This window comes from Marmota flaviventris, chromosome 6 (assembly GCF_047511675.1).
Source record: "Marmota flaviventris isolate mMarFla1 chromosome 6, mMarFla1.hap1, whole genome shotgun sequence".
Taxonomy (NCBI): Eukaryota; Metazoa; Chordata; class Mammalia; order Rodentia; family Sciuridae; genus Marmota; species Marmota flaviventris.
This window is the reverse complement of record NC_092503.1, coordinates 88,993,725-89,015,812: the sequence shown is the minus strand read 5'-3', so window position 1 is coordinate 89,015,812 and position 22,088 is coordinate 88,993,725. Positions and strand designations below refer to the sequence as shown.

The window sequence follows — 22,088 nt, the reverse complement described above, 5'->3', positions numbered from 1 at the left end:
AGGTGGGGACAGGCACCCTGCAATCATCTAAGCATGAAATATGTGTATGTGGGACAATACAGAGAAAAATGTTGATTTTGGCTATGTTGTTCAGTGGTGGTATAAATGGTGATTTGTTCTTTTTTCACATTTTGTTTTGCTTTCCTAGATTTCTCTGAATGAACATTTTGTTATTATTATTTAACTAATTATATTTCCATTGTCAGGATAAAAAAATTAAGACTTACCCAACTAAAAGAAGAAGTGCACAAATCACAGCAAATCCCAAAGTGTACTTGAGTGCTGTTTTAATTTGCTAGATGCCGGGGGGGAAAATATATCATTTAGTAAGCTGTTATATAAAAATTTTTTACAACAGTATAATTATACTTTCAAATCAAATATGCATTTAGAATCAACAATATAAAATTTTGCCAGTTGGGAAAAAGACTTAACATTTAAAGAAAAATGATCATTATATCTTTACAAAATATACAAGATTTTAAAATCGTTTCAATGGTTAGGCCCTTGTAAAAGCAAAATACTGAAAGCAGTTTATTATCTAGTGAGCATCTTTAATAAAATTATCAGAATATTTAATAAAATATTCCCCCAAACAAGCAGCAATCAGAACCTACAATGCCCCTTCCCAAATCATCAAAATGGATTAAAATAATAAAAAATAATGTACACATGTGTGGACAAGCATATGTACACATAAAATGTAAATATTATATATAGTTATATATTTATATTCTTTAAATATATATGTAACATATATCCTGCCAAGCACTATTATAAGAACGTTACATATCTTAACTCATTTAATTCTCAACTCTAAGGTACTCTCATTCCTACTTTAGAGAAATGAAACCCGAGGCACAGAGAAGTTAAATAATCTACCTTAAGCAATATAGGTCATATAGGATTAAACAAGAACATAAAATCAGAAGTGGAAATTTAAAGGTTTTAATTTGCCTGCTATCCAAAATGTAATCCAGACATCAAACAACTGAACAACAACAACAAAATACCCCAGAAAGCCAGACATTATGAACATGAATAGAAAAGTTAATTTTCTCAAAGTTAAATCACTGAGAATGAACATTATTTTTTGTGTCAGACTAATGAATTCTCTAAAAATCACCTTTAAAAAATTAAATTCATGTTTCATATAGTAAGTTCTCATTGCTATTTCTAAGACAGTCCTGAGGGGAGAGGGAATTAAGGAAAAAACTAAGGAGAATCCTCAGATCAAACAAAGGTTGGGGAAAATGACAACATTTATCTCACTGAGATTTATTTAATTTGTAACTAGCCACCTTACCTTACACACATTTTAAATATGAAGTTATATAGTATCTGCAAATAATCATTTGACCCTCTTTAAATAAACATCTAATATGCCACATTCTTTGTAACTCTAGAAGTCATTTAAAATGTTGATTTATAGGCTGGGGTTTGGCTCAGTGGTAGAATGCTCACTTAGCATGTGCAACCATGAGTTTAATCCCCAGTCCATGCAAAATATAAATAACATGTTGATTTACTTGCTCCAAATCTTAACACTAAATGCTATTAAGGTTTTAGGCATGATTAAGCATATGATGCTGGTTTTTGAGTTAATATATTTTTGTGTTTAAATAAAACAAAAAGTACAAAACAAATTTCTGTAACTCGGTATTTATTCCTATTATACTGTTTAAATTTTAAAAAAGTGTTTTATTTTGATAAATTCCTTTCAAAATACAATTTCTTCCTTGTCCCATTAACTAATACATAATAGTAGATTTTTTATTCTAAACCATCCATGCAATCTAGAGATGGAACTAAGTTGGTTATACAACATCAATGTGTATGTGTGTGTGTGTGTGTGTGGGGGGGGGTTGGTACCAGGGATTGAACTCAGAAGCACTCAACCTCTGAGCCATATCTCCAGCCTTATTTTGTATTTTTATTTAGAGACAGCGTCCTTGTTTTTGCTGAGGCTGGCTTTGAACTTGCAATCCTCCTGCCTCAGCCTCCTCAGCTACTGGGATTACAGGCATGCACTACCGCATCCAGCATCATCAATATATTTTTAAGGCATCTCGCAATTATATTTATAGCTAGGGATTTTTATGCTAATACTTATGTGATACTAGTCTGCTCTTTTAGACACGTCTGGTGCTATATTTATCAGGTTTCTGTTTTCAGTGTCATTTAGTCTGAACTACCTGCAAGTGTTCCTTCCTTATAACCCAGAACAAGGGTCAGCAAACCATGTCCTGACTCCTTTTTTAATGCATCACAAAATGTTCATTCAGTATCATCTCTGGATACTTAACACTATAATGACAGAGTTGAATAGTGGAGACACAAAGCCTAAAATATTTACTACACAGTTTTCACAGGAAAGTTTACTTTCGAATTTCTCTAAAACAACAGACACAAGCCATTATGTGGCTACTGAACAATGTGGCTGGTTAAATTGCTGTAATCTAAATTTCAAAGACTTGGTGTGAAAAAAAATTTAGTATCTTATTAATAATATAATTTGACTATTTTGAAATTATAATAAGGGAAACATTAACTACCATGTTAAATTAAAATTAATTTTCTTTTTATTTATTTTAATGTCGCTACTAGAAAATTTCAAATTTCACGTGGGATTAATGTTATATTTCTACTAGACAACACTGATCTAGAATAAACTAAAATGGAGTCATTTCATCTTTGTAAAACAAGAAAATATTTTTTTTAACTAAAATTAGACCTCTAAAGTAGAGATAACTTACAGTACATTTACTAGTATCATCATCATCCTTTTCTTCATAGTAGAAGTAGACAAAAGGAATCCAGAAGAACACACAGAACAATATAACAGAATATAAAGCTGTGGAAACAAATAATAAACTGAGTTCTACTTAATACATACACATTCAGTTATCTAACTATATGTCTGCATGTATATATATATCAACTTACCAAAATTTACTTCCCTATCTGATTTCCTGTATTCATAACTTTGTACATGTGATTTTCAAGGAGCGTTTGCTGTCCTCCATCTCAAGAAATCAATACCACTATTAGAATAATATATTATAATTCAAGTTAACTATGGGACAATTTATAACAAAAAATTAAAATAATTGTACCAACAACAAATATGGTAGGTAACCACTGAGCTCTTGCTATGTGCTAACCACAGTGCTACGAACTTCCTGTAAACTATCTCATTTAAACTAATTTTTGCATTCATTCCAACTTAAAATTGATCACAGGGACCCAACATTTGCCACTCTGGCAAGTTAAAATAACAGCTATAAATATTACTGTCCTTTTGATATAAATAATTTCCCCATGCTAAATTTAAAATATGCAGTATTATAAAATTGACCTTACACAAAGCAAGAAGAAAAGCAGTACAACAGTAAAATCAGATTCAAAGTTAACTGACAAGAATTACTATTTTTCTACCTTAAAATGTTAGATTTGAGATACTTCTATAGACACTAATCAAATTAATTCAATAGTGATCTAAAGTTAAAAACTGGAATAATGAAAGATACATTGTTTAATATTAAAACCAGCATAAATGTCAGGTGTGGTGGCACAACACTGTAATTCCAGTGACTAGAATTTGAGGTAGAAGGATTGTGAATTTGAGGCCAGCATGGGCAACTTAGCAAGACCCTGTTTCAAATTTTAAAACAATAAAAAAATGGGTCGGGGATGTAAGCCCAGTGGTAAAGCAACCCTGGGTTCAATCCTCAATACCACACATAAAGACAAGAAATACAGCCAAAACAACTTTTTTGGGAAATAATAAGTGTAAAAAAGTTGTTTTTTAGAAGTCTAGGTATCAACATTTCCTTGCATATAAAGTTCATGAAAAACAATAGCACCAGTATAATTATATTAACCAATTACAGAATGGTAAATATTGTATTCCTTTGTAAAAAAAAAAAAAAAAAATCATGTGTCATCATTTCACATCTATTAGGATGGCTACTATTAAAAATATAAAATAACAAATGTTGGCAAGTGTGCACAGAAACTGGAACACTGTGTAGTATTGGTGGGAACATAAAACGGCAAACAGTATAATGTTTTCTTTAAAAAAAAAAAAAAGGCGGGGGGGGGGGAGCGGTTACTGCATGATCCAGCAATTCCACTAATGAGTATAAAGCCAAAAGAACAAAAAACAGGGTTTCAGATTTTCCTATATAACCATGTTCATAGCTGCATTATTCACAATACCTTTGGAAAATCAAGCATCCTTTTATGGATAAACAGAGAAGCAAAATGTAGCATACACATAAAAGGAATATTATTCAGCCTTAAAAAGCAACAAAATTGTAACACAAACTACAGCACAGATGAACTTTGAAAACTTTATGCTCAGTAAAATAATCCAATCACAAAAAGACAAATACTATATGGTTACACTTATATGAGATACTTAGGTCAAAATTATAAAGCCAGAAAGCAGAATGGTACTTGTCAGAAGTTGAGGGGAAGGAAAGAAAGGGGAGTTACTGTTTTTATGGGTATAGAGTTTCAGTTCTACAAGATAAAAATATTTATAAAAATGTGGTGTTGATGGCTGAACAACATTATAAATGTATTTAACACCACTGAAGTATATACATAAAATGGTTGACTACACATTTTTGTTGTGCTTAATTTGCCACAATAAAAAGAAAAAAATAGAAAGCATTTGTTACTAATACATGATAAAATCTCAAGTTACTTATTCCATTGGAAGGAAGAACTGCAGGAGTTATAGAAGTTTTAAATATGATCTCAATAATTGCTCACACTATCTCATTTATCTGGAGGCCATTTATAAAACACAATTATCTTCTAATTGCATAAGTTACCATCATATTCAATTAACATGACAGGGATAAAACAAATTCTTATAGTTAAAAAGCAACTCTTTTTGTCATATGGTAGCTGCTGTCCTGAAATATGATTCTTTGGCTTATGACTATGTTATGAAGCACCTTGCATACCACTAAATATGCACCTTCATCCAAAAACAAAACAAAAAAAAAAAGAAAATCCATTTTTAAAAGTAAAGACTTAAAACGATGCTTCACAATAGAAGATACATACAATGGCCAATAAACACTTAAGAAGGTGTTCATATTACCATTAATTATCAGAAAAGCATAAAAACCCATAATTAGATAATACAGACTTACTAAAATGGTTAAAATTAACTGACAGTACCAAGAATTAACAAGAAGCAAAACAGCCAACATTCTCATACTTTCCTGTGGAAATGTAAAAAGGTACAACACTGTAGAAAACTGTTTAGTAGTTTCTTATCAAGATCAATAAACACCTACTCTATGACCCAACAATTCTATTACTCTAGTGATAAGTGCAATAATATATGCAAAGTGTTTCCACTCAGGGAAGCCTGCTTGAGTTCTGGAATCTAGGATTTTTATTGGAGGCTTATAATATAGTATCTGTTTTGAGTACAATTATCAAAACTACAGATTCTAAGAAAGAAAACAAGAGTTCACCAAAAATCATGGTTTTCAGAAACAATTTAAACAAGGTGGTACCACATGTTTTCTTATCCCATTGTAAAAAACCACCTTATCAATTAGTAGCACAGGAAACATAGCAAGGGCTAGGCTCCTAAGAGTTGGTCAAGGGTCAGTAACACAAGCTAATCCTCCTGAAGATAGACAAGAGCTGAGCAATAGCACATTTGCTGCATTAACTCTCAGCAGGAATGTTCTAGCAATGATCAAAACCTAAAAAGGACCCAATGTCCATCAACAGGTGAGTGGATAAACAAATTGAATGTATTCATACACAAGATTACCACACAGCAATACCAAAAAAAAAGAGAGAGAGAGAGAGAGAGATACAGATAAATTTCACAACCTTACACTTGAATAAAACAAGTCCAGGCACAAGAATACATTTCCTATGACTAAAGAAAATTCTAGCACTAGACAAACTATTATAGGAATTAAAAACAAAAAGTGGTTGGGGGAAGCTTCTGAGGCTAATGAGAAGCTGCTGATAGCAGTGCTCAAAAAGAGACAATTTCTAGTACTCAACACCCATGGAAGGAAGTGAGGAACAGATAAAATTAAGAAGACTCTCTAATATCTCTCCAGTAGTTTATGATTCAGATTTATTTAGAAGACCTTAAATCTTTATGTCCCTGACATCCCATTCTAAGCTATCTTCTGGTAATCTGACTGCTCTTTCCAGTGTGCTTTGTAAAGATTTCCTCCTTTAGCCCATAAATGTTGAAATGTAAAGAAAGAATTAAATTAACATTTATTGTATGTTTTGGATCATTTCTAATGCCAAGTTGAGTTTATAGAGCTATAAATGAAAAAAAATTGCTATAACTACTACTATCATGAAACAGAGAAATTGCTTCTTTTAAAATTATACTTCAAACTCACAGCTATTTTCAAAGAAAAAATATTCTTAACTCCAACAGTTGTGATGTTCTCATGACATTTCTATATAAGTTTTTTTTTAAAGATTAGCAAATAAAAGATAATACATTTTTGGTTTAATAGACCCACTAACATCAAAGAACATATTAAGAACAAATTTTAAAATCTCATGTCCACAGAAACTGACAAGAATTACTCATATTGGGCTGGGGTGGTAGCTCAGTGGAAGAGCACCTGCCTCACACATGTGAGGCACTGGGTTCGAACCTCAGCACCACATAAAAATAAATAAATAAAGATACTGTGTCCATCTACAACTAAATAAATAAATAAATAAGAATTACTCATAAAACATGTTCTTTAAAACAAAACTTATTAAGAACTATCAAAAACAAATGAATGTAGGACCACTGATTTAAAAAAAAAAACATGAAAAAAAAACTGGCAAAGAATACAGGATAATTCCTATGGTTTTTAAAATATATACACAAAACAAGAAATCTACATATAAATGCTGTGTATCATTAAATTATAATTCCCATAAAAATTAAATTGGATACATTAGACTTTTGAATGATTGAAATTTTAAAAATGTATTCCTCCTGATTATCAATGAAAGAAGCTAACCTCTAAATCCAAATATTTGGTCCAAGAAAAACTTAGAATAACAGTCAATATTGTAAGAGAATAATGTAGTCATTAAAAAACTTTGTTTTTGGGGGGCTGGGGATGTGGCTCAAGCGGTAACGCGCTCGCCTGGCATGTGCAGGGCGCTGGGTTCGCTCCTCAGCACCACATAAAAATAAAATAAAGATGTTGTGTCCACCAAAACCTGACAAATAAATATTAAAAAAATTCTCTCTCTCTCTCTCTTTAAAAAAAAAAAACTTTGTTTTAGAGGGTCAAAATATAAAGATATTCTAGGAACCCTAAAAGAATTTAAAAGTATCCTTTATTCACTTAAAGAAATTTGGGGTCAAGAATGATAGCTGTATATGAATATCCATTTTTCTTTCAGTATTCAACACCCATGGAAGGAAAACAAATATATGATGGCTTAACTCCACCTCATTTTGGATGCTGTAGTTTCCTTAAGGTGGTACTAATGTACTAAGGATGGAAAGACAAGGAGAAATAAATTTCAGACTCTTATATTATAATATTGACATAACAGCTCTGGCTAGCCTACCATTCCTGCTGATATGGTAACTATTTATTTCCCAGTCATTCAATGAAATAAGGACACCAAAATGATTAGGGAGAATGGCACCTTCAAATTCAATGAAAGCACTGTTTCATCCCAAGGTGTAAGTACTCCTGGACAGCTATTAAGAATTCAAAATCAGCATGCTAGGTAACAAGCAAAAGTTTTGTAAGTAACAACTACTCAAAAATAAACAACTTATAGATTTATTCACTGATGAATTAGGACCAACAGTGTAAACTGCCATGATATACTCCGATCCCTTATTTATAAGAAACACATGTATATATTATGGGAGAAAGAGAACCATACTGTGCTTAAGAGTCTACAGCATTCTCTGAAAGAGAGAAAAACATTACAAAAATTAAATAAACAAAAGCTACTATTCATGACCAATTTGGGTTTATCCTAGGAATGCAAAGTTGATTTAAGAAGAATCTATCCATGCTGGCATGGGTACCTGTAATCCCAGCAGCTCAGGAGACTGAGGCAGAAGGATTACAAATTCAAAGCCAGCCTCACAAACTTATTGAGGCCCTTCACAACTTACAGAGACCCTGTCTCAGGAAAAAAAAAAAAAAAAACACAGGCTGAGGTATAGCTTAGTGGTTGACAGCCCCTAGGTTCAATCTCCAATACCAAAAAAAAGAATCATCTAGCTAGATATGTGGTATTTAATGTATTACTTGAAAGAATAAAAACAAAACAAAAACTCAAATGATCATTTTGATACAGAAAAAGACCCTAATAAAATGTATTCAATTAACCAATACCTATTTAGTATGTTTCAGTCAACATTCTGGAGGTACGCATATAGTTACATCAAAACACAGAAGTCCCCACTCTCATAAAGCTTAATTCTAATGGGGAAAAAGCATAATATTTAGAATTATGGTATAGACTACTCAGAGTACATAAAAATATTCCAAAATCAATTTAACAAACCCACTGAAATAGTTCCTTCAAGTAGAAAATGGAAATGCCAACAAATATAAAGGCTTGCAACTTCATTTCCAAATAAGGTGCAGGCTGGCTTCATTTCATACACACCAGACTGACAAATACTAAATATGCATGACAATATCATAGTTTAAGATATAGAGCAACTAGAAGGCTTATTTGGGAATAAAGTAGTGCAAACACTTAGAAAGAATAATGAGTTTCATTCATTGCACAATTTTAATAAAAAAATGTACACAGTAATATGTGATATATTCATTCATGCTGAAAATTTACACACTATAGTGATAACATGTATGAATCTCAGGAACATAAGGATGAAGGAAAACAAGTCATTTCATATAAAGTTTAAAACTGAGTAAAGTATATAAAACTATAAAGCAAAGCAAAGGATGAACACAAGCTAAATTTAAAATACTGGTTACTTCTAAAGGAGGGGACAAACTGATACAGACACTTGATAGAGGCTGGACCTAGTGACTCATTGCTAATGAAGAAAATGTAACAAAAACTATTACTCTTGAGATATTTTTAAAACTGGCTTCCCTCTTGATCACTTTATCCCTGACTTGTTCTGAGAGAACACAGTTGCCATGTTATAAAATGCCCTATGGGAAAGTTCATGTGGCACAAAAATGTTGCTGGCCAAACAGGGTAATACCTGAAAGCCTGCTCATATCCTTGTGAGGGACTTGGGAGCCAATTTTCCCCTAGAGAAGCTGTAGGATGTTCTAGCACACACATTCACTCCAGTCTTGCAAGAGAACCTGAGAGAGAAGGCCCAGCTAAGATGCATCTGGATTCCTTTCCAACAGAAATTGCAATATAATGTTTGGTGTTTTAAACTGCTAAATTTTGTGGCAATTTGTTACATGACAATAAATAACTAGCACAACTTCTGATAGTACAGCAAAGTCATTCAAACATTCTATTGCATATATACTGAGTATATACTGAGAATACATACCTTGGAGGATAACATCATTTCTAGGCTTTGACTCAGAATTTTTATTCTGAAGAATGGGTCAACACTCATTTAACTTATGCCTTTTTAAAAAAAATTGTTTCCCTTCTTTACAGTCTTTATTCCAAGATTTAAACTTCAATGCCAGTTTTATAACAATAAGTTGTTAAGTAACCAAAAAAAAGATTAATTCATAGTGTAACTCCTAATTGAATCGCAACTGATGACTACAATGTTGACTTCAAAGCTACACAGAAATACAGAAACAACAGTATGTGGAAAACACATGAAATAAATTAGCATTATGTAATGGCTAATTTGAATTGCCAACTTGATTGGATTAAGAGATGCCTATGATTAAGAGGCTTCTAGGTGTGTTGATGAGAGTGTGTCTAGAAATGATTGGCATGTGGGATAGGGAACTGAAGTGGAGACCCTCCCTAAGAATGGGCAGCACTGCCCTATAGGATGGTGGCTTGGATGGAATAAAAGTTAGAAGAACAAGGAAGCAGCAGCAGATGCAAGCTCCATTCTTCTTGGTGCTGTGATCATCTGAGGATATTGGACTCTCATTTCTTCATTCTTCCAAAGCAGACTCTGTCAGTGATACTCTGGGGAGTTTCCAGAAGCCTTCAGTCTCAGACCAGGGTAGTACCATTGATCCTTCACATTCTGGGGCTTCAAGCCTTTTGGACTGTGCAGCTACTGATTCTTTCAGCTCTCCAGCCTGCAACAGCTATTATGGACTATCCAGCTTCTGACTGAGTAAGCCAATCCAAAAGGATATTAAATAAATATCCTTTTAAAAATATTAATTAATTTATAAATTCTAATTAGGAATATATGACAGCAGAATGCATTTTGATTCATTGTACACAAATGCAGCACAACTTTTCATTTCTCTGGTTATACATGATGTATGTGCAGTCATACATGTACCTAGGGTAATGATGGCCATCTTATTCCACCATCTTTCATGTCCCCATGCTCCTTCTCCTCCCCTCTCCCCTAGTTTGCCCAATCAAATTTTTTTCCATTTTTCTCATGCCCTCCCCCCATGATCAACATCCACTTATCAGAGAAAACATTCTGCCTTTGGTTCTGGGGGATTGACTTACTTAGCTTAGCATGATATTCTCCAACTCCATCCATTTATCTGCAAATGCTACAATTTTATTCTCTTTTAATGCTGAGTAATTTTATTTTTATTTAATTTTTATTTAATTTTAATTTTTAATCTATTCTCTTTTAATGCTGAGTATTTCATTGTTTATATATACCACAGTTTCTTTATCCATTCACCCATTGAAGGGTATAGAGGTTGCTTCCACAGTTTAGCTATTGTGAACTGAGATGCTATAAACATTGATGTGGCTGTATCACTATAGTATGCTGATTTTAAGTCCTTTGGGTATAGACCTAGGAGTGGGATAGCTGGGTCAAATTGTAGTACCATTCTAACTTTTCTAAGGAATCTCCTTACTGCTTTCCATATTGGCTGCACCAATTTGCAGTCCCACCAGCAATGTATGAGTGTGCCTTTTCCCCCACATGCTTGCTAATACTTACTGTTGTTTGTATTCTTGATAACTGCCATTCTGACTGCTGTCAGATGAATTCTTAGATAGTTTTGAATTGCAATTCTCTAATTACTGAAGATTTTGAACACTTTTTCATATATTTGTTGGCCGAATGTATATCTTCTGAGAAGTGTCTGTTCAGCTTCTTAGCCCATTTATTGATTGGGTTGTTTATTGTTTTGGTGTTAAATTTTTTGAGTTCTTTAAATATCCTGGAGATTAGTGCTCTCATAATCTGACATTTGTGTGGCAAAAATTTGCTCCCAAGATATAGGCTCTCTCTTTACCTCACTGATTATTTCTTTTGCTGAAAAGAAGCTTTTTAGTTTGAATCCATCTCATTTATTAATTTATTATTTTATTTCTTGTGCTTTAGGAGTCTTGTAAGGAATTTGGGGCCTAATCTGACATGATGAAAATTTCGGCCTATTTTTTCTTCTATTAGGCACAAGAGTCTCTGGTCTAATTCCTAGATCCTTGATCCACTTTGAGTTGAGCTCTGTGCATGCTGAGAGATAGGGGTTATTTTTATTTTGCTGCATATGGATTTTAGTTTTCCCAGCACCATTTGTTGAAGAGGCTATCTTTTCTCCAATATGTGTTTTTGGCAACTTTGTCTAGTATAAGATAACTGTGCTTATGTGGGTTTTGTCTCTGTGTCTTCTATTCTGTACCACTGGTCTACATGTCTAGTTTGGTGCCAATACCATGCTGTCTTGTTACTATAGCTTTGTAGTATAGTTTAAGATCTGGTATTGTGATGCTTCTTGCTTCACTATTCTTGCTAAGGATTGCTTTGGCTTTTCTGGGTCTCTTATTTTTCCAAATGAATTTCATGATTGCTTTTTCTATTTCTATAAGGAACGACATTGGGATTTTAACTGGAATTGCATTGAATCTGTATAGCGCTTTTATTTTGACAATATTAATTTTGCCTATCCAAGAGCATGGGACATATTTTCATCTTCTAAGGTCTTCTTCAATTTCTTTCTTTAGTGTTCTGTAGTTTTCATTGTAGAGATCGCTCACCTCTTTTGTTAAATTGATTCCCAGGAATTTTTTTTTTTAAGGCTAATCCTAATTTCTCTTTCAGAGGATTCATCACTGATGTATAGAAATGCATTTGAGTAAATAAATCCCCTTTTGATAATCATACTTCCTATTGATTCTGTTCCTCTAGAGAAGCCTGAGTAATACACATAACAGACAGATTACTCTTGGAGATCATGCTGAATCTTACAAAGAACCACATTTCAATTGATAAGCCTGTCTTCTTAACTTCTTAACCTCAATGTTTTTATCTGTAAATTAAAGATTCCAATGCTGGACAGAATGAAATTATAGAATCAGTTTTTGGCTCATAGTTTTTGTGATTCCAATCCAAAATCAATGGACCCATAGCTTTGGGGCTCTGTTGGGAATGGTGGATGGCAATGGCAAATAGTGCATGATGGAGTGAACTGCTTACTGCACAGCCAGGAAGCAAAGAAAAGGGAGAAAAAGGAGCCAGGGTTCCACAAATCCCTTCAAGGGCACACCTCCAGTGACCTAAGGACCTCCCACTAGAACCCTTCACCTAAAGGACCACAATACCTCTCAATAACACCCATCAGGGATCAAGTCTTTTAACATCTAAATCTTTGTGGGACACTTATCCAAAGCATAGCACAAGTCCTCTAAAATTGTAAGCTATAACAATAGCAACTGTAAGAGGACAAATAGATGAGGATGGTGGAAACACAAGATTAAGAGAATAATTCTATAAAATGAGCCCACTCTACTGACTCACCACATGCTTTCTTTGCCAAAAAGCATCCGCATGCAGCCCTGCTTGGCCTGGGGGCAGGAAATGTCACATTCCTCAACAAACCAAGGCAGTGGGGAGAACACCTGGCAGTCAGTGTACATAATGAATGATGGGGATCCAGAGAGGATAATGGCTGCTTATCAATGGGAACAGCTAACCTCTGGGATCACACATTCCAGCTCAAGGGGTTGCTAACACCTCCAGGGATCTCACTTCCCAACACAAAGGATTACACCCTGTGCTCTTGCCACTTCCTGCCCTTAGTTACATACACAGAGTAGATAGGGAGGCAGGGATTAAAAGGGGCATTCTGTGGTCTAAAAGAGAGCAAGACACACCCACTCCTGCAAGTACCTAGCTCTGAGTACTCTTTTTCAGGAGAAGTCTGCTACTTCTGTCCCTCTCTTAAATAAAACTGTGCTTTCCATATTTGCCTTGGCATTTATCAGGTATTTAATCTTTAACACATTGGGAATGAGAACCCATTCCTGACTGGTATTACAACTATCCTTTACTGTCTACAAAACACAAAACTGTTGTGATGCTCTATTTACATTAGCTCATTAAATACTTTTACCAACAACTTTGACAAGTAATTTACTATCACAAAGCTTATACAATGTAGGTGTATGAATTGAATTTAATAAATTTACAGTTTTAGAATATTTCCATAACCCCCAAAAGGTTGTCTTGTAAGTTTGTAAATAATAGCCATACCTGCCCCAAATTTGAGGCAAACTTTGACTTCTTTTTTGTCTCTAGAAATTTTTATTTTTCTGGATATTTTATGTATAGATAATTATATATACAGTTTTTTTTCCATCTGGGCCCAGGAGTTTGGAATTTTTTTTCTGCGAAGAATCAGATAGTGAATATTTTCTGCTTTGCAGCCTATACATCTGTTACAACTATTCAACTGTGCTATTCTAGCATGAAAGTTGCCACAGACAACATGTAAACAAATAGGTATGGCCAGATTTAGATTTGACTCAGAGGCCTTACCATAGTTTGCTGATCTCTAACTTTGACTGCAGAATATATTCCATTGTATGGACATAGGTTTTACTTCAACATTCTTCAGTTGTTGAGCTCTGGTACTCATTCCAGTTTGAGGCTATTACAAAAAATGCTTCTATGAAAGTTAGCATACATATCTTTGTGTGACATTGCGCTTATTTCCTCTTGGTAGATTTCTAAAAGTGAAAATCCATATCATATAATAAGTTTATATCCATATCATATAATAACTTTTTTAGAAATTTTCCAAAGCAACTGTACCATTTGATGTTCCCAAATAGTGGCACTTGAACATTCAATTTTCTCTATGTACGTGTCGACAGCTGGATATTGTCCATGTTCCTTACAGTAACCTCTGGTGTAATAAAGATTGGTGTGCCCCCACCAGATTAAAAATATTTGATAAGCAAATTAGTATAGATATGAACCATGGATATAATCAGCTAGAATCATGGATATAATCAGCTACTCCAGCAGAAACACTGTCTCAACCAAAGGGGATTGAGGTAAGATAACATAAAGAGAGGATGATGGATCTCTCAAATTCTTCTACCAGACCATAGAGCTATTTGGTGACAAAAGTTTACTACTCCACAACACAAGGGAATAATGACCCCAGAAGCTATTTAATCATCAAGATTGCCGCCTAGGTTTCAAAGAGTGGGGGGAGGTAGCAACGCCCAGATTTCAAAGGCCAAATGGAAAATTCTTGGGAGCATAAATCCTACAAAGTAGAACCTGGAAGCTCAAACTTGGCCAGCGTCCAAGTGCCAGTGAGTCCAAAGGGCAGAACATCAAACCTAGCCTTTATAAGTTCTGCACTTGATTGAGATCCTTTCTTCCTTCTGATTTTTCCCTTTTGGAAAGAAATGTCTATCTTATGATTGTACCACTAAAAATATTTTAGAAATAGATGACTTATATGGTTTTAGAGTTCATAGAGAAAATTTTTGCCTCAGGATAGACAAGTACTTAAGGGTGTCACAGATAGGTGATACTTAAATAAGACTCTTAATTTTAGATTTTTGAGTTCATATTGGAATAAGTTAAGGCTTTAGGGAATGCTAAAATGAAATGAATGTATTCTGCATAGGAGAAGGACTTGAATTTTCATGTCCTTCTTCTATGCAAAGGTGGAATATTATAGAAGGAATTAAGCCCCACAAAATAGTATGTTGATGTTCTAACTCCAATTGTGATGGTATTTCAAGATGGGGCCTTTGGGAAGTTATAAAGTATAGATTAGGGCACTAAAAAGGGCCCTATGATGGGATTATCAAACAAAGAGGAAAGAACAGAATGTGTATTACTTTGAGAACCCAGCAAGAAGATGGCTATCTGCAAACCTTCATCAGGGAACCAAATCTATTGGCAGCCTCCAGAAGTATGAGGAATAAATATTAGTTGTTTTAGTCACCCAGTCTATATTATTTTGCTAAACAGTCTCTGCTTCTAATTTATGTGTTATATATCTCATTGGAAATGCAATTTGTATTTCCCTAATGATTAAAAACGTAGGATATCTTTTTATGTGCTTACAAACTGTTTTAGTCAGCATTTTCACTGCTGTGACTAAAAGACCTGACAAAAATAATTTTAGAGGAGGAAAAGTTTATTTGGGAGCTCATGGTTTCAGAGGTCTCAGTCCAAAGAAGGCTAGATCCATTTCTTGGGGCTCAAGATGATGCAGCACATCTTTGTGGAAGTACATAGTGGAGGAAAGCTGCTCATCTCAAGGCAGCCAGAAAGCAGAGAGTGGGGGAAGGGGCCACAAAGAAGATAACCTTCCAGGGCACACTTCCAGTGACCCACCTCCAGCCACCCCCCACCTGCCTACAAACTCAATGCTGATTAGGTTACACTTCTCACAATCCAATCATTTCAACTTGTAACATTCCTGCATTAATACAGGAACTTCTGGTTTCTGATTGGAATTACATTCTTGTTTCCTTTTAATTATGTTTCTAGCTTTCATGTCAAAACTGCATCCTGTGACCCTGCCAACCTTTTTATTGGTTTTATTTGTCTTTACATGGGTACCTTGAGATTTTCTACCTGCAGAATTTTGTCATATATGAAAACAAATCTTAATTCTTTTTTTTTAAATTTTTTTATTGTTGGTTGTTCAAAACATTACATAGTTCTTGATATATTATATTTCACACTTTGATTCAAGTGGGTTATGAATTCCCATTTTTACCCCGTATACAAATTGCAGAATCACATCAGTTACACAAATCTTAATTCTTTCCTAGTTTAGATATATTTATTTAAACAACTATTTTGGTTCCTTCATGGGCTAGAATCCTCAGTACAATGCTAAGTATCAGTGATGAGAGATGTTTGTACTCTGTTCTTGATCTTAGGGGAAAACACTCAGATATTCACCATTAAATATAATGTTAATTGTAAGTTTTTCATAGCTGTCCTATGTCAGGTTGAGGAAGTTCCCTTCTATAACTCCTTTGTTGAGAGTTGTTATCAACAATGGATACGCAAATTCTGTTATATGTCTACTGAGACAATCATGCATTTTTTTGCCCTATGTTCTTTTAATATGTATGTTACATGAATTGATTTTTTAATATTAAACCAGCCTTCCATTTTTGGAATTAATTCCCAAGAATGGAAATATGATGTCCAATTCAGGTTTTTAAAAATTTTGTGTAGTATTTTTGTGTCTGCATCATGAAGAATATTATTCCAAAGTTTCCTTTTGTCATGTTTTTGTCTGATTTTGGTGTCAAGGTAAAAGTTGGAAGGTATTCCATCCTCTATCCCTAAAAGGGTTTGTGAAAAACTAATATAATTTCTCTTTTAAACATATGATAGAATTCACCAGTGATGAAATCTATGTATCAAGTTTTATTTGTGAAAATATAGTAAATAATTAATTCAATTTCTTTATGTGCTATAGAGCGATTTCTTCTTGAATCAGTTTTGGTAATCTGCATCTTTCTAAGAATTTTTCTAATTCATCTTATTTGTTGCTATAAAGTCATTCTTTAGAGTCTTTTTTAATCCTTTTAATTTCTGCAAAATTAGTAATAACACACCTCTTTTAGTCTTCATTTTGATAATTTCTATTTTTCTCTCTCTCTCTCTTATTTCTCCTTGCTCCATGCCCTCAATCTGGCTAAAGATTTGTCAAATGTATAGATTTTCACCCAAAGAACCTACTTTGGTTTGACTAATTTTTCTCTAATGTTTTTCTGTTTTCTACTTCTCTGATTTTGCTTCTTCTACTAGCTTAAAATTTAGTTTCCTCTTCTTTTTCTATTATCTTAAGGTAATAGGTTTAGGCACCTAAGAATTATTTTCTAATATAGAAGTTTAAAATTTCAAATTTCTCTAAGCACCATTAGAGCAGCATCCTATAAATTTTGATAAGTCCCATTTTTTATTTTCATGTAAAAATACTTTCCAGTTGCCTATGATTTATAATGACCCATGGGTTGTTCAGAAGTGCATTACTTAATTTCCAAATATTTATGGATTTCCAAGATTTCTTTCTTATGAATGTTCCATCATACATGAATAGGTAAGCCTGAAGCTGACACACAGGTCTCTGAGGCTTTGTTGATTTTCCTTCAATCTTTTTTCCACTCTGATCTTTTGATTAGATAATCTATCTTCAAGTTCACTGAGGTTTTTTTTTTTTTTTAATCAGCCACATCAGATCCCATTGCTGATGGGACTATCTAATGAATTTTTCATTTCAGTTACCATATTCTTTAACTTCAGAATTTTTGTATGGTTCTTTAAAAAATCATTTCTATCTCCTTACTAAGTCTCAATTTGTCACACTTTCATTTAATTAAATAGTTTACTTTCTGCTTTTAACTGATAACAGGTATTTGAAGCCTCTGTATTTAAATCTAGAAATATTATTTCTGCTGTTTTCTTTATCATGGGTCACATTTTCCTATTTCTTTACATACTTAATAATTTTTGAAACTCAACATTTTAGACAATATATTTTATCAACTCTGGACTGTGCCATTATGCCTAAAGGTTGTCATTCCTGTTTTACAGTTTGTATCTTTATTCACTTACTTGTCAGAATTATATCTGTAAACTACAGCATTAAGTTGCTGCTGGTCTACCCAGTTGATTTTTGTTTATGGGTTGGTTTTTTTTAATTCTTCTTTTTATCTTCAAGCCTCAGTTTCTAGGGATTTCCAGTGTCTATATAGCTTAATGATCAACTAGTGACCAGAAAGAAATTTTACTCAAGTGCCTTGAGCCAGTAAGTCTTCTATCCCTTGCCAATTACTCTGTAGTTGACAAGAGAGTGCATTAAAAGTTCAGGTCAAGTTTAAGTTGGCCCTGGGTTTTATTTTCTGCTGGGCTCTTTCTGGTCTTCTATATATGTGTACACAGCCCCTAGACAGGAGTGTATGACTAACTTGCATCCTCCCCATTCTCTGATATACATGTGTACAGAAACAGTTGGATATGAGATTGTCTGTCATGACCACAACCCTATGCAGGTAGAACTGCTGGCCTTTTCCACTTAGCTGACTCCAAGATTGTCAGTTACACTAACAATACTGCTAGAAATAAGCACCCATCTGAATAAGTCCCTTCTACCAGAACAGGTCAGCTTCTGGTCTTAATGGCTTGCCCTGTCCTGGAGATCCATCAGCAATAAACAACCTGGGAGTAGGATACAGCATCCCTAGATTAAAACATTGAACTACAACATTCTTGCAGCATTTATCAAATACCTGTCAGACTGTTTTATGTCTTTGTCTGATTTCCAAAGCACTAGATTTGGGGGTTTTGTTCAATTTTTGTCCAGCTTTATGATTGTTTTTTTGTTTTTTTTTTTTGGGGGGGGTGGGGTAGAAGAAAATCTGCCAACCTTCTTACATGGCCATGGATAAAATTCCACCCCCAGCTCAATCTTAACTACATGGAAGCACATATAACCCTCTCTCATTAACAAAAATGGTAAAACTTACGTGAGTTCTTCAAGTTACACAGCAAATAAAGGACCCATTCATTTCACAAATATTTGAGCAACTACATACATGCCAATAACTCTTCTAAATGCATCAAGGACCAAAAGAAACAAAAAAGATATTTTTGTTAGTGTAGTATGAATTCTAGCAGGAGGATATAAACAATAAATTAAACTAAAATACATAGTGCATGAAAAGGTGATTAAGGCCTACAAGAAAAAAATACAATAAAATGGACCAAGATAAAAGGGACCATTAATTGAAGATGGAAAGACCTTTTCACACTCAATAACATTTGAGCAAAGACTTGAGGGTTAAAGGAGTTAAAGAAACTAATCAAGCAGATAACTGGAAGAAAAGCATTCCAGGCAAAGGGAACATAAAGTGGAGGATGGAAGGGAACAGTGAACCTGGAATGTTAAAGAACATTAACAGCAACATTAATATAATCAGTGAGGTAGAGATATATTAGGTAATCACTGCTGTGAAAAAGATTACCCAAACTTTGTAATTTAAAGAACATTTATTATCACAGATTCTGTGGGTCATGAATATGAGCCCAGTTTAGCTAAGTCCTTCAACTCAGGATTTCTCCCAAGTCTGAAATCAAGATATTGGTCATCTAGCAATTCTCTCAAGGCTCAAATGAGACAGACCTTACTTCCCAACTCACAGTTGTTGGCAGAATTCCATTCTATACTGGCTATTAGCTGGAGGATACTTTTAGTCCCTCCATGGGTTTGTCCATAAGGCAGTATACTACAGGGAAGCTGCTTAATCAAAGAAAGGAAGAGAAAAGAGCCAGAGAGTACAAGCAAAAGTCATCATCTTTTATAACTTAATCTCAGAAGTGACATCCCATCCTTTTTGCCAATCCTCTTGTTAGAAGCCGATTATTAGGTCCACAACATACTGAAAAAGAGAGGATTCTACATGGGGCATGAGTATTAGGAAGTAGAAGGCACTATGGGCCATCTTAAGAGGCAGCCAACCACAAGAGAGTAGTGGGAATGAGGTCAGAGAGGTTTGTGAGGTGGGAAAGAATGCCAGATCACACAAAGCTCCATAGGTTCTAGTAATGACTTTGTCTTCTACTGTGAGTGAAATGGGAAAGTATTACAGGATTTTGAGCAGACTTGGCATAGGATATGTCATGTTTTTAAAAGATCACTATGATTTCTGCATTATGAATAAAAATCGATAGGTAAGAGATGTGTTAGGAGGTTCCTATAATAACCTAAAAAGAGACAACAGTGTGTTAAACAGTATAGTAGCCAGAAGGTAGTAAGAAGTAAATTCTAAAAGAATTCTTAAGATCAAATACAAGAGAATTTCCTGCCATATTTGATATAAAACATGAAAAAAATAGTTTCAAGGACAGTCTTCAAGATTTTTGGCCTGAGGAACTCTATCCTTCTGGTTGCTACATAGTACAACAAGGAAAATAATAGTATAGAAGATCGAGCTGCTCTGAACATGTGAAATTTGAGGTTTTCTGGTAGAAATTCCTATAACAGCTGCACAGAAGAATATGAAGTTCAAAAGAGGTTTGCACAAAGATTTGAATTTGGAAGTTTGGCATATAAATGATATTTAGAATCAAGCAACAGTATAAAATCAATAAAGGACTGAGATAAAGAACAGATCCAAAGATTAAACCCTGGGCATTTCAACATTAAAGAGGTCAAGAAGAAGAGAAAGAAGCTGCAAAGAAAACTTACAAGGCATAACCAAGGACGTAAAATGAAAAACCAAGAGTATATGTTTCTTCACAATCTGGCATATAGAGGAAGGTTTATGATACCAATATGACAAACTCACACAAGTCACTCTAGCTGTAAATCCAAGAGATTACTTATTTTTCTGATATTTCCACTTGGAAATGAGGAAAGAAATCCTTAGGCATTTAGGTCTCAAGAAGTTTTTATCTAGATAATCTCTTGAGCAGACTTAACCAGAAACTACTTAGGAAACATCCCCTAAGATTAACAATGTTTTCTTTTAAAAGGAGGAAAAGGGAACATGGAACAGGACACAAAATTAGACAGAACTGAGAACTATAAAGTCATACAAGAGCAGTTTCATGAAAGAAAACAGCAAAACACTTGAAGACATAATGAATAAATAAAATTAATAAAAAGGAAAAAAGAAATGAAAGCTTAACCCATTAAGTTTTCAATTTTTCAAGTCTCAACTTTTCAATTCTAGGAATATTTCAACAAAATTGGCACAGATATAGTAAACTAGGTTGGAAATCATAATCTAGAGTTTACATATATAATTATACTAATATTACTATTATACCAATTAGTATGCCATAATATAATTATAAGCCTATTATGTAATATATAGTTATATATTACATACTAGTTTGTAAGTTTTTTTAAACATCTGGGAATATGTGACAAAATGGGTTTATGTTTCTGGGGTAGACAGAACATCTGCAGCCAAGGGAGTCTCCTAATTAGAAGATCACTACTAGCATAGTGGAAATGGGCAGAAATAAGCAACTTCACTTTTCATCTTCAACAAGCTCCAGGAAACTGTATCTCCTTTTCAGGTAGCTTCAGTTAACAGGATTGCTAATAACCAACAGACGGGGAATATCCGCAGGCAGACACAGCAGTCATCCTGACTTCTATACACTTGCCAGGAAAAAACACCTGAATTCCATTAATAAAATAGAAGATCCCCTCCAAATGGAGCTTCCAGACCTTCGGATTTACAGAGATCCTTAAAGGCCATCTACAAATGAAAATTCTTTTTATAATGATACCAAGTTTTTATTTGCATTTCTTCTATGCTTAACATGAACTGATTGATGGAACAGAAACAACAGTGGATAAAACTGCTGGCCTTTTAAAAGGAGAGAAAACAGTGGACTCATGCTATACTGCCAGTCGTTTTGTATCCTTCAGGGGAAGAAGTAGTTTGGACTTTTATTCATGAAAGTAAACTGTCTATTAAATGTCCACCCTTAAGTATGTATCTTTTAACATTCTGTGGCAAGAAAAGTATACATAAAGCATACTTACTTGTTTCTTAGAAATGTCTCAATAGAATGCTATTCCAGTTATGAGATATACTACTGCATTTTTAAAAAATCCTCTTTTTTGCTTGAAAGAACAACTGCCAAATGAGTAATGGTTATCCAGACTTAGGTATAAGGCAATCTTTGTCAAAAA

At 34.0% G+C, this 22,088-nt stretch overlaps 1 protein-coding gene across 2 annotated transcripts in view; it reads right to left on the bottom strand.

Moving 5' to 3' along the window:
* The window catches only part of Lmbrd1 (LMBR1 domain containing 1), a 109,053-nt gene that overhangs the window by 66,974 nt on the left and 19,991 nt on the right, over positions 1-22,088 (bottom strand). For both annotated transcript variants that reach the window (XM_071613276.1, XM_027928335.2), the window contains exons 4-5: positions 2,757-2,854; positions 228-295 (exon numbers count right to left, since the gene is read on the bottom strand). In XM_071613276.1, coding sequence (XP_071469377.1) covers positions 228-295; positions 2,757-2,854 — 166 coding nt within the window. The remainder of the gene's footprint in view (positions 1-227; positions 296-2,756; positions 2,855-22,088) is intronic.